We start from the raw sequence: 14,951 nt of genomic DNA on the forward strand, positions 1-14,951 counted from the left end.
AGTTACTATCTCCTCTATCTGATCATTAGTACAGAGGTCATATAAAATTAGACCTTTATTGATTCCAGAAACAATTGCCAAGATCTTCCCACAATTTAAGATTTACAGATGCATAAAGCATAAACTGTGAAAATAGTCAATAATCTATTATCATTATAATATTCTAATTACTATATATAATTTAATTAGAGAAGAAAAAATTTTAGATAATATTTAAGATTTTTGCCTGTAAGTTTTCAATGAGTCCTAATCTGAGATAAACTTATAAGCATCATAATATCCTATACTGAATATCTTTTAATAGTTCAATTAGGCTGACAAAGGTGTTTCTATTATAAAACAGATGAATAAAACAGAATCCAAATTTAAAGAACTGAGCTGGACACAGTGGCATGTGCCTGTAGTCTCAGCTACTTGAGAGGCTGAGGTGAGAGGAGAGCGTGAGCCCAGGATAGCCGAGGCAACAGAGTGAGACTCTGTCTCAAAAATAAATAAATAAAATAAATAAACAAATAAACATAAATATTAAAAAAAAAGAACCGATTAATAACTCAAAAAAATTATTGCTAACATTACAGTATTTTAACCAGTTAGAGATGATAGATATCCTTCTCATAAATTATTTTTCTCCATTTAAAAATCCACAATGATAAATTGTGCTAAAGAGTCATACCTCCTTGAAAATAACTAAAAATATTACTTCCCCATTTCTAAATCAAAAGTGAGTATTCAAAGATAATTGCAGGAGGTTCAGTTCATTAGCCAATATTCCCCTAATACCTAAGGCAGTTTTCTGATTTTTTTTCAGTATGATCTTATTACTGCCTAATTATCCATATTGCTTTCCTTCCTTTTTGCTAAACTGAAATTCACCCAAGCAGTTTAACCTTTCATTTAGAATCATTAAATACAACTCCCTCCTTCACTGATAATTGGACTCTTTCTTTATTAACTGATTTCCCCCCTTGATTTATTACAAATCTTTTTTGCCAAATTTGGATCCATTCTGTTAATACATTCTTTACCTTCTTTCAACTCAATTAACACACTGTCACTATTACCAAAGCGTTCCTATTATTTCTTCAAGTTCTCATTGCTCTTTAAAGATCCTCTAGTAGAATAATGAATTTTTAATAAACCTGGAATATTTTAATGACTCTCATTTAATTCAGTGGTAAAATTTATGTGAGATATACTATTCTTCACACTGAAATGTGTGCTACTGTATTGTCATAATACTATATGGTAACTTTCCAAATCCAAATATACAAATCTTTGCAATGTAACTTATGACCTCTAAAAGCACAGAAAGCCATATTATAATTATCATATCCATAGCAAAATCAAACTAAGCTAGCTTCTCCGTCAGCAGTTCCAGCATCCATACAATTTTTAATAAAGTAAAACTTGCACTTTTACCATCAGCAAATATTAATATAAGCTCTGAGTATGAGTAAACCTGTCACTAGATTATGCTAAGTAGTAACATTTTATAAGATGAGGCACTGAGATTTCTCATTAATGGAAATAAATAGTTTTTTGAAAAGGTATTCTCGTTCTCTTCTGGGAAAGAAATGTTTTCCTGAGCTCCAAAGTACTGATAAAATTTGGTGGCTGTCGCTTTAAGCCCTTTCCCTTTCTTATCAGCCACAGACACATTTCCCAGCTACTGCCACCTCCACTCACCAAAAACAGTGCCTTTTTTTTTTCTAAAAGGAAAAGAAAAATGGGAGGGTAACTGCTGACCTTGGATCAAATAAGGTTGTGTTTAAGTTTAATTTTTGAGATTTCGTCCACATTTTTAGGACCTAAGTTATGAAACAGAATATAAAATGTAGCATCTTTCTTTTGCAAGAACAAGTGGACAGAGTATTTACTGATAGGAAATGCATCTTAAGTCGACAACACAAATGGAGTTAACAAGAAGACATTTAACCATTAAAATCTTAAAAACTCTACTACCAGAATAAATTACAAAGAACAAAGAAATGCATGTTTTCTACAACTCTCTTATTTTGAATAATTTTAAACAATTGGAAAGGATTTTGATCTTTCTCCTGTAAAACATCTACTTCCCAACTTTCATGTTTTCAATTTTCAATAATTTCAACTAAAGACATAATCTTGATAAGCACATATTCATTTAATGTCTTTAACCAATAAACCAATGTGGTGTTTACAGTCTCCTATCTATTCCAGAATTTGTTTAATGTGTCAACATGGCTCTCGTCTTTAAAAAATTTCAGATCAGTTTTACCTCTAACTTCAAAAGCATACAACGTATTTTTTTGACATTCTGAGGGATTGATTCTGATGTCCAGCTTCCTAACAATTCTACCTTGATCCCTAAAACTATTTTCATGCAATTTTTTAAATGCAACAAACCTTAGTTTTAGAACTATTTTGTATTTTTTGTTGCTTAACATGATTTTTTATTGTCATTCTAACAAATTACATCAAATTTAGCAGTTTTCAATAACACCCATTTATTCTCTCACAGTTCTCCAAGACAGAAGTCTAGTGTGTTTGGCTTAGTCTGCTTAGTGCCTCACAAGAACATTATCAAGGTGATAGTTGGTCTGGCCCTTATCTGGACATTCTAGGAGAATCCATTTCCAGGCTTATTAGGTTGCTGAAAAAATTCTGTGTGGTTGTAGGACTGAGATCCTTGTTTCCTTGCTGGCCTTTAGCTACATTTCATACTTAGCTTCCTGAGGTAGCCTGCTTTCCTCTGCTCATGGTCCCTAAATCTTCAAAGCCAGTAACAGTGTGTTGAATTCTTATGCTTTGGATCTGACTTCTTATGCTATATCTCCCTTACTTCCTCTTCTGCCTCTACCTTTAAAGGTGATTACATTGTGCCCAGCTGGATAATCCAGTATAACCTCTCTATTTTAAGGTCAGCTGATTAGTAACCTTAATCACATCTGCAAAGTTCCTTTGGCAACGTAAGGTAACTTATTCAAGGACACAATATCTCATCATATACACTGTCCTGAGGATTCAAGTATCCTGGGAACCAAAATTCTACCTATCATACTTAGCACATACTTTATTGATGAGGAAATATGACTGGTTTTCTAACAAATCATATTGTTCAAACTCTAACAAAAAAATAACTTATCACCCCCAACATTTATATATCAATTTCCCAGGAATGACTTTGATTGGCCCAGCTTAGGGCCCATGCCCACCCCTGCACCAATCACCAGAGCTGGCTTCCTGGGGATGTGACCAGTGTAGTCCCACATGGGCCTGCACTCACAAAGGGGCTTAATGCTCTGAAGTTGCCATTTTGAAATTCTAAACACTTTGAATTTGTTTTTTAAGTGAAGCTCAGGAGAACAATTGAGCATGTGCTGAAGCTTGCCTGAAAAAAAAAAAAAAAAGTATCTCTCTTTCATTTTTAAAGAATATTTCCAATAGGTACAAAATTCTAGGTTGAGAGATTTTTTCTTTCTTTTACCACTTTAAAGACGTCATTCAGCTGTTTCCTGTCTTCTATCAGTTGAAAAGTTAGCTATAGTTTTGCTTCTTTGAAGTTAATACATCTTTTAGTCCTTTTAAGATTTTCTTTCTGTCTCTAGTTTTCAGTAGTTTGACTAACTTGTACTTTAAATGTGGTTTCACTGTATTTACACTGATAGTGCTTTTTAATTCTGTGGGTGGATATCTTCCATTAGTTTTGGAAAATTCTTCATCTTAATCTATTCAGATATTGCTTACTCCTCATTTCTTCTTTCCTGTTCTTCTGAGACTCCAATTAGATGGTAGTCAGCCTTTTTCATTATCACACTATTTACACTATTGTGTGTTGACTTCATTTTTGCCCCCCAAACTCCAAACATATATTTTCTAAATGACCTAAAACCCAGTTCACTAATTCTCTCCTCAGCTGTGTTTAATTTGCTATAAAACTCATCTATTGAGTTCCTCATTTTAGTTACAGTAGGTTTCACTTCTAGAATTCCTTTGAATTCTTTTTACAACTTCTCATTCTCTACTGAAATGATCTTTTAAAACATGTTTTAATATGATTTTTTAAAATACATTGATTATAATTATTTTATAGTCCATATCTGATCTTTACAATATCTGGATCACCAAGAGATTGTTTCTATCATTGATTGTTTTATTTTGTGTTTATTCATCCTAGCTTCTGATATTTATCATATAATATTTTATTAAATGTCAGGTGTTCTACACAAAAAAATTACAGAAACTCTGCATGAAGTCTCTTGATTCTGGCATCGACAGAGAGTTTAAAAGTAAAGGTAGATCACATTAAAACCAGGATTTAGTTTATCATAAGCTGCATTTCAATTTTTGTAAGTTGTGATCTATTTCTAGTGCTTTCTAACTCCTAGGATATAACCCTTCAGAGATCCCAATGAAAAGCTTAGAGTGTTTTACCAGGGTCCCTCCTCCTCCTCCCTGAATTCTAGTCTCTGACTCCCCTAGAGCTGTGAAACTGCCAAAAATTGTGCTCACCATCCCACCATCTTAGCTGCTACTACTTGGCTTCTCAACCTAATGGCTCACTTCAACGTGTTTTGCTTCATTCTTAGATCTTTACCCCTTCATAGTGCTCCAGTGCCTTTAGATTTTTAAGTTCAGCTTTCTAATTTTTCTCAGTATGGGCCTTAGTTTGAAATAAACTAGTTCATTATAGCTATAAATGGAAATGAGGTTGTGAGTGATCTTAGTGGCCTATCTTTATGTATGCCTTTATAACTTATTGATTCCAAAAGTATTTTAGATAGGTTGGCATACCTATGTGATAGTTTACTTACCTTGGGTTATATTTCTTACTTGAACCCTAAGCTGTTTACTGCTCTAAAATCTTAATTCTCTGTTATAATTATTATTTAAACATATTTAAAATGCTTCTCAACAGCTCAATAAATATGACTCCTTACATAAAACATATGATGTGTATGTGGGAGGTCCTTCTTTGTACACGCTGTCTTGCACTTGTTTTTTAAAATATAAGTAACAGTGTTCTCAGAGACTGCATTTTTTCAAGTAAAAATAAACACAGTTATAAATATAATTGCTCACTGTTTTATAGAATGCTTCCTGTATAACTTTATTCTTTGATAACTTCTAGTTACTGCTCAAAGGATGCAAGATTTATAAAGTGGGATGAGCAGAAGCAATGGGTATCTCCTATAGTGACATTACCATAGAATATCAATAATTCAAAATTGAAATTTATGATCACTGAAACATTTCTAAGCTGTAATTTGTCTCTGAACTAAGAAAATGTTTTATTATAAAATTAAATGTATAAACATTGTAAGGCAGTTTATCCTACTCAAGAAAGCAAATTGCCATGTAGGATTGCCTTAAGGACACCAACTTTTTGTATGCCTATGAATAGCATTTAAAAAATCAGTTTAGACTATATCAAATAATAGCATTTTATATAAAATATATCATTTTAAAGAAAAAATATCATTTGTAGATATACTTAGTAATGCATGCAAATTACTATGGATAATTAAAAGTGCCAAAAACTAAATCTCTTCAAAATAAACTGAAACACAAGATTTCACTCCTCAGCATTTTACTGTCAATTAAAAACAAAAAAAACAAACAAACAAAACCTAGAAACCCAGGCACTTTGTCCTGCCTATAGAATCTTTCTTTGAAAGTCATGGTCTTCCTATATTTATGTTCCTAAATGTACAGTATTACCTACCAACTCAGAGAAATATTTGGCTATAAACAAAAAATTGGCGAATGAGTACAGATAGAACAGATAAGTGTACACAATTATATTTTCCCAGCTCAACTGACAAATGGCTTTTAATACAATTATGGGTCATTATTGAGCATGACCATTGCCCTGGGCATTTCTTTCAAAACATGAATTTCCTTTTTTAGCAGGCTCCAAATAATTTCCCTTGGTGGGTCAAGGACCTTTATATATTTACAAGCATTCAAGACACAAAGGAATTAGCACCTTTCATTTTTTCACAAAGGCTCTATTCTATTTGATCTATTTCTCTGGCTCAAATCTTCATAATTCCTTGCTCATATTAATTGCTAGAGATATAGTCATCACGCTGACCATTTGTCTGAAGGTGGCAACTAGTTTAGCCTGACACAAACCAGCTTTGAAATCACGTGCATACTATATGTTCACAATAAAGTATTATTGCTATTAATGAAGAGACTGCTGTACATTTCAGGAACCACTGTATCAGAAATTTGATGACAGAAATTGGAACGAGAAATGACATACCAAGGCCAGCATGACTTCTTTGCTGAGAATGGGTAAGTTGCTCAACCACACCATCACACCACAATATACAGAGGCATTATAGTATGATCGCTGAGAACATAGCTTTGGTGTGAGGTGTTTCAAACCTTTGCTCTGCCATTTACTTACCATGTCCTTAAGCAAGATACTGAACCTCTATGCTTCAGTGTTCTCATCTATAAAATGGGGGTAACAACAGCATGTATTTTACTGGATCTTTTTAAAATTAACAATTAAATAAAAATAGATTTAGAACTCTTAGCTTAGTGGCTAGAAAATAAACAATCAATAAATATTTTAAAAAACTATTATGGCTATTTTTTTCTCTGATAGATTACTTATCTTTTTCCCTTTGTCTTTGAATCTGATCACTCCAGCATTTTCCCCAACCCAGTGTTTACCTGCCTTTGGAAGTCTACCTTTGCTTCATAGCAACTACCTTAGTGTGTCCCACCTCAGACTTTGGGATTTCATCTTAGTTACCTTAGACACACTCCAGGGAAGCAGCAACATATAATGGAAAAAGGTTTAGATATAGCATTGTCCAGTAGAAATATAACACATGTCACATGCCTAATTTTAAATTTTCCACTAGCCACATTTAAAAAGGAAAAATAAATAGGTATAATTTTAATAATATATTTATTTTCCTGAAAATATCCAAAATGTCATCATTTTAACTAGTGGCAGTAGCTACATTTCAAGTACATAATAACTACATGTGCCCACTATATCAGACAGTACAGGTTTAGAGTCAAATGGACCTAGATTCAAATTCTGGCTCTACTATTTATTTGCCATTTACTTGCTCTGAATCTCAGTTCCATGTTGTTAAAAATAACTATCTCCAGATAAGAGAACTAAATAAAAATGGCATACCCAAAGTACTTAGCACAATGCCTGTATCCAAGATGCTTATTAAATGATAATTCCTTCACCTTGACCTTCTACCCTGGAACTGAAGAATGATTTAATATAGTGAAATCTGTGATCTAGCTCTTTTTCTTTCCCTTCTATCTTTACTAGCAACTGTGGCCTTTTCCCCACTCCCACGCCCTCCCCTATCTGCACAGCTCTCCTTCCTTGCTTCCTAGCAGTTATAAATTTGACTAGGCAGACTTATTTGTAGAAGGCATGGGCCCTTTTAGCCATGGCGCAAGTATGTGGTCTCAAGAAACTAAACAGACCTGTGCCTGAAAGACCCTACAATCTCCTCCTCCTCTGCCCCTGCCTCATCCACCTCCTCAGCTGGCTCTGCTGCCTACTCAGCCAGAGTTTCTCCCTCATTCAGCCGCTACCAGGGCTGCAGCCTCCTCACCAACTACCATCAACATCACTGCTCCTCCATTTGAAGAGAGACTGGCCTCAAACTTGAAAGAGGTTGAGCAGCATTCTGCAAAATAAGCCACTTCAAAAGTGTCAAGGTCATAAAAGAAAAAGAAAGACTGAGGAACTGTCATAGATTGAAGGAGACTAGAGAGACATGAAAAATTAAAATGAAATAAGGGATCTTAGATGGGATCATGACCCAAAAGAGGACACTTAGTGGGAAAATTTGAGTTAGGTCTAGAGATAAGCTAATAACGTTGTATGGATATCAATTTCCTGGTTTCAATAATTGAACTATGGTTGTGTATAATGTTAATATTAGAGGGTCTATGGGAACTCTCTGTACTACTTTTGCAACTTTTCTTTAAAAAAATAAAAATAAAGTTAAAACACTTTTAAATGTGATTATTTGGAACTTTATTATGAAAGAACCTCTGTCCCAGTGGACTTGTTGAGCAATACATATTATTGTGAAATAGTGCTACTTGTATATTAAGCCAATTGCAGTAAGGCCATCACATAGGTTAATGAACAGTCAATTCTAAGGTATGGAAAATCCACCTTAATCACCGCTATTAGTTTGTAAATCCACTAAGAGAGTATGAGGCCTCAGTGATACTGAGGACTTGATGACAGCAAATCATATTTTTTACAACCAGCAATGTTATTTAATAAATATATCTTTCAAATTAACATTACTGAATAACATGCTTAAACAATAGCTCCACTGTGACCAGGTTTTAACAGAAAAAAGAGACACAATAAGGAAGAGATGCAAAGAAAGATATCCCAATATGCATCTACCTCCCTCTCCTAGACCTCTCATGCTTTAAGAAACAGAATTGGTCGACAGGCTCTGAACAAAACCCTTTGCAATCGAAGAGAAAGTCTGTTCTGCTAGAGCATATGTTTCTGTAACATGAGTTACCATAAACATAACATGAGTTAACATAGACAACTGGTAAACGGAAAAAAGATTTCAATGTAATGCAGAAGTTACATTCGTTCATATGTGATTTTTTTTCCCCAAAATCATTAATGTTTTGCCTCATTAGTAACAGCAACTGAAGGCCAAGTACACTAATGGCAGCAAGCCAGGAAGGAATCCATATTATACATTCGACCCTTCTCTCTTAGAAGCGCTTATTGCAAAGTTAAACCACCCTGATCTTTGTTTAAAACTTTTTTTATAAATAAATAAGTAAAACAAAGTAACACAAAACAATGAGCAGAAAATACATCTCTGATGTCAGCATATTTTGTACAAAGCTTAGAAGCTTTTTCCTACTTGTAACTTCTGATTATAATGTCTCTCCTAGCCTCATCCCCTGCTTATGTCACCTATAATCAGGCTACCTTCACCATTTATGTTTTAACTAAAATGTTACTTTTACTGCAGTTTATTTATCAGAAATTTCATGTCTTAAATTGTTAGTATTTTTATTGGGATTCGGATTGTTTCCATTAGTGCTCTGGTTACAAAGTTATATAAGCCCTACTAATTTAAATATGGATTTGCAATCTGTAAATTTTCCACAAATGTATATATAATATTATAGTAGAAATGCTATTAATATATTTCCATACATTCTGAATACATCAAACACCATCCCAGGATTTTTTAAACATAAAAAGGTCACACTACTTTGTTTCCAAAGATTACTTATGTATCAATGAAGCATTATTAATGTTAATTTCTAAACAAAATGATAAAGTACATTCTATATTTAGCTTTATATTCGACAATCAGATATGCATTTCTGTATTAGTCACTTATTTATTAAATACATAGGATGTTCCAATGTAGTAATGAAAAATTATCATCTGTTAAAACCATACTGATACATTTTGTAAGAAAAATAAATATTCAATGTTGTTTAACATGAATCAAATGTATATTATGAACTTTAATCAAACCAACATCACTCTTTTAAAATGAAACAGTCTATAAATTAAGGATAATATAAGGATATGTGTCTAGAAAGCATTTTTGCTCATAAAACTAAAAAGGTACTTTAAATAGTGGTTTTTATAGTATTGCATCATGCTAAAGAAGAATTTAGTATCAGACTTTTTGTTTCTTTCTCAAAAAAAGCAATAATATTGCTTTATGATTATTTGTTGTTAAATAATATAATAGCAATAACTAAGCATTCTTTTATGTAAATGGCTCCTACTAGCAACGTGCATTATAAAAGTTTGTTATTTATATATAACAAAGATATAGCACATAATGGACTCATTAAAAATACAGTTCACCTGGAATAGCTGTAATTTATTATATAAACTCCAATATGAATATAATGTTTTTAAATTAGTTATATAATAAATATAAATCACTTTATTATTTACATAAAAGAATAGCATTCTCTCTTTAACATAATCCATGATATGGCAGTGTACTTTTATGGACCCATGTAACCTTGAATTTCAAGGAGCTTTTTAAAATTTTTCAGTTACCTATTCAAATTCACTTGCTTAGAGATAGTTAGCATGTTTCCCATAAAAAAAAAAAAAAAATACCACACTATTGTCTGCAGATAGTATGACCTCTTTCACTTGAGTAGGCGTCCCCTCCATCACCGACTAAGTGAGGATGTAACCTTGTCAAACCAAAGGCAAAAGAATAATGAGCATACCACAGGCTAACCCAGCATGGAAAGGTTGTTAAGGCAGTTGCAAAAATAGTACTCTGGATGACAAAATAAAAGTACACTCCAAAGTGTAGATTAATAGCAAAGAAAGCACTTAAAACCTGAGAAGCATTTAGTACCCATCCTTACATGTCTGCCATACAAACTTCCACTTGAATTTATTTACTTCATTAGCTACTAAGTAGATTTGGTTAATACGTTTTCAAATGAATCCTGATAAAACAGTCTTGAAAGAGACATATTTATAGAATATCTGTTTCCACAAAGCACTAGCCAAAGGTAAGTATGAACAAGAAGATAATGTTTTGCTTTTACCAAACGATTATAAATTATCATCCAACAAGAAAGAAAAAGCCATTCCAACTCAAGAATCAGAAATATCAATTGGAAAAGTCTACCCAACAGTAAGTTTTTACTACAACTAAAACAAATGGCAGTAACACTGCTACATTAGTTGCTACCCCAGTGCACTAACTGACATAACAGGGAATCATAATAAAACATTTTTATAAGTAGCTGAAACCAGAAGAAATTAGGCAGGTTCAGCTGCAGTCTTCCCAGTGTGAATTTACTTTTAAAACAAACAAAAATTTCAAATCTAAACCATTCAAGCATGTACTAGGACTATGCATTATATCATCATGTCAGTTACACACACTTTGACATTCCTTTTCTACGTTAAGACTGGAATGAAATTTTTGTTCCTGACCAGTCATAACATTTTAACAGAGAAACAGTGCCACCTTTTGGTCCCAAACAGAAGCCTCCAGTAGTATTCTCAAACCTCCTTTTTTCATTTAAACTCCTGATTTACATTAAATGTCAGAGAACGTCATGTCATAATTATCACCTTCTAGCAATACTTTTGAGCTATACAAACACTGGGGTAACAAAAGTTGCTTAATAAGATGCAAACTTTCAAAATATTCCAAACTAATACCAAATGCATGTATCTGGGATCAGTATAATAAATTCTAATCAACATTTCATTGAACACATTAAGCCAAATCCAAAATCCAAAATGTCAATCAACTAATATATTCTAAACATAAAAGAAAAAATTCTCTTTTATAGCACTGTTATATTTCAAAATTGATTTTTAAAAAATACATTATATTTAAAATATTTTCATTAATTGAATGATTAGCAATAGTATTAACAATGGATTACCAGTTAAATCAGCATAAGTACAAATAATTTTATATACAAATAGAGTATGCTTATGAATTACTTACACCAATGATACAATGTCACCACGTTGTACTTCAAAATTCCTCACTTTCCAGTGGTTCAAAAGTACCACGTCAGATGACTGGCTCCCCCCAGGATTCAAAGAAGGCTAGAAAATAAGGAGAAAGAGACACATCTATCATTTGTATTTTTCAATCTTCATGGTTCCTTGCACTTCATAGCTTGAATGGAGTACAATAAAACACTTTTAATATAGTACCTTTCAATAAATTGCTGTTCTACAGTAACTGCAAATGATGAGTTTTCAAAAAGGCTCATCGGGATTCTTCACATATGAGCCAGAAAAAAATAAATTACCAATACTTATTTGAAAGGAAAATGTGCTAGATATTCAAATCTTTACTAAACTGTAATAAAGAGGTATGGAAAGCTTTAAGAAGGATTTAAAAATATGAGGAAGAAGTGAGTCAAAGCTTCCAACACAAAATTCAGATAGGATCTAATTCCACAGCAGGACACATCATTGTTCCAACTGGGCAAATGAGGACATAATCTCAAACGAACCAGAAAAACGCCCCTGTGAAGAACTGAAGGGAGCAAAAACAACAGGTGGTGGGATAATCGTAAAAAATGTAGGGATTTCCCACCTTGACCTCCCTTTTCTCGAGAAAGCGTGTACCAAGGATCCTGGTCCCAGTTTGACCCTAATACATGGCCTTCATCCTAGGATTCAGACAACTCTAGCTAGCTATGCCTGAGGATTAACGGAGCAAGAACTGAGAAACATTTAAACATGTAAGAATTCATCTGAAGGTCAGGAACTTTATAAGCACAAAAATTTGATTGGGGAACCATGAAGCCAACATATCTTGTCGTTTGGACAGGGGCATACACAAAGCCAATGGAAAACAAATCTGACACCTGAGGTAAGAATGGTGAAACAAAAAAAATAAGAAAAACTAAGAGTTCTCTCACTATATACTCTCTGAGAATGCCCCCATGGGAAGCAGTAACTTCTGTGGTGATGGGAAAGGTGCTAAACTGAGGCTCTCTGCCTTCACTGAAGTGCCGTTGACAGCAACAAGTGGAGACATAACCACAGCAAGTTGGGCAGAAGTAAGGAACACAGAGAATGTCAGGCAACAGCCATTGCCTGGAGCAGTAGTGACATACCCTTTTGTGAATATTCTTGGAATTGTTTGCAGATTTTCTACAAAGCAAGCATGGGTAAAAAGGTCAAAATTCTGCATGGAGGCTAATGCTGGCCAGACATACTAAATACACAGACTCTTCAGGTTTTGTGGCCAAAAAAAATATTGATTATTCTTGGACATGTCAAACATTCCCAGAACTTTTCCCAATTTCTTTATGTGATAATGACTAAATCTCTTAGTTTTGAATTCCCTGCTAGTGATTTCATTGGATTGTAGTCACTTGACATAAAATTCAACATGATTACAATGGAATGTCATTATTTCCTTCCAAATAAAAAATTTTCTTCCTTATTTTCTTATATCCTATTTACCCTTTTCCTAGTCAACCAGCCTAAAATCGTAGTTATCTTTTTACTTTATATCCAACCAGTCACAAGCTAAAGGGGTTTTTTTAAATCATAATGCCTTTCACCTATGGCACATCTTTTCTCTCCTCTCTACCGTCATATTTCAAGCACCAATCATCGTATAATTCATGATATATCTGCACTAATCAGTCTCTTACTTCCAACTCAGAAAGAAATCATTCCATTTCTTCCCAGCTATACGATCTTGAGCAAGTTACGTACCTTTATTATGCCTTATGCCTTTCTTTACTAGTAAAATGGTGACAATTAGTAACTATTACCTAGTAATTAAATATTAATAATAGCTAATACCAACTTAGTGCTTACCATGTGCACTGTTCTGATAATAATGTCAGACATACTAAGTGCTTACCATGTGCAAGACACTGTTTAAGGGTTTTACAAACACAGTTGACCCTTGAACAACACAGGTTTGAACTACACAGGACCACTTATACACAGATTAATTTCAATAAACGTTACACTACTGTGCCTGTCTCTCCTGCCTCCCCTTCCACCTCCTCCACCTCTTCTGCCTCTGCTACCCTGAGACAGGAAGACCAACCCCTCCTCTTCCTCCTCCTCCTCCACTTACTCAATGTGAAGATGATGAGGATGAAGACCTTGACCTTTATGATGATCTACTTCCACTAAATGAATAGTACGTACATTTTCTTTTCCTTATGATTTTCTAAATAACATTTTCTTTTTTTTTAAATCAGAGGTGCCACTATATAATAACATTTTCTCTTCTCTAGGTTAATTCATTGTAAGAATACACTATATAATACATAAAACATACAAAACGTGTTAACTGCTTATGTTATGAGAAAGGTGGATTTTCAACCGAAGGGAGGGAGTGTCAGTGCCCCAACCCTCTCATTGTTCAAGAGTTAACTGTACTAACCTATTTGGTGAGATCGTTCATTTAAAGTGCTTATATTAGTTCTTGGTCCATAGTTAACCTCTCAATAACTCCTATTATTGATATTACGACACCAGAATTTTATTTACAGGTAGTTTTGTATACTTCCCCGGGTTCCTCCTCAGGCTCTATATCTAATGAGGAACAGAGTTGACACAGCAGGATAAGTCCAGGGCATTACTGGGTCATGGTACTAGGAAATGGAGCTCTTGTCATCACAACAGTAGGGTTAGATTAACAGTTGAGCTTCCACAAGGGTTCATTCTCTCTCATTCACATTTGTGATTCATATTCTCTGTCTCCCTCTTCTTCTTGATCTTTGAGTTCAGTATCTGCAAGTACTCTTCCTTATGTCTTGTATTCTTCCCCCTGTGTTATTGATGCAGTGAAGGTGGCCTAAGGGGAGACCATCAGACTTCTAAACCATAAAGAGAAAATCTCCTTCCCATTGCACTTTCACTGTGATCATTGTTTTCCGTGCCATGAGAACAGTGAGGAACAAAGGTGATTTAATTATTCCTGACTGAGGCAGGGGCGTGGTGGCTCTAGCACTCTGGGAGGCCAAGGCAGGAGGATTGCTTGAGCTCAGGAGTTCAAGCCCAGCCTGAGCAAGAGCAAGACCCCGTCTCTACTAAAAATAGAAAAAATTAGCCAGCCAACTAAAAAAAAAAAAAAAAAATAGAGAAAATTAGGTGGGCGTGGTAGTGTGCGCCTGTAGTCCCAGCTACTCAGGAGGCTAAGGCAAGAGGATTGCTTGAGCCCACAAGTTTGAGGTTGCTGTGAGCTCTGTTGATGCCACAGCACTCCAGCCTGGGCAACAGAGCAAGACTCTGTCTCAAAAAAGAAAAAAAAAATTATTCCTGACTGCTCTTCCGTGGCCTCTTTTATTGGTGTTTTTCAGAAGTTTGTGACTACAACCCATAACAAGAAATGCATTTTACACCATACCCAATACACATACACACAAAAACATCTGAATAAAATTTCACAATAATTAGCTTTACTACATACACACTGATATTT

The 14,951-nt window shown here is 34.1% G+C and overlaps 1 protein-coding gene across 4 annotated transcripts in view; it reads right to left on the reverse strand.

Moving 5' to 3' along the window:
* Window positions 1-14,951, reverse strand: part of IMMP2L (inner mitochondrial membrane peptidase subunit 2) — an 847,470-nt gene that overhangs the window by 767,310 nt on the left and 65,209 nt on the right. For all 4 annotated transcript variants that reach the window (XM_069461995.1, XM_069461996.1, XM_069461994.1 and 1 more), the window contains one exon: window positions 11,487-11,590. In XM_069461995.1, the coding sequence (XP_069318096.1) occupies window positions 11,487-11,590 (104 nt within the window). The remainder of the gene's footprint in view (window positions 1-11,486; window positions 11,591-14,951) is intronic.

Source organism: Eulemur rufifrons, chromosome 29 (assembly GCF_041146395.1).
Source record: "Eulemur rufifrons isolate Redbay chromosome 29, OSU_ERuf_1, whole genome shotgun sequence".
Classification (NCBI taxonomy): domain Eukaryota; kingdom Metazoa; phylum Chordata; class Mammalia; order Primates; family Lemuridae; genus Eulemur; species Eulemur rufifrons.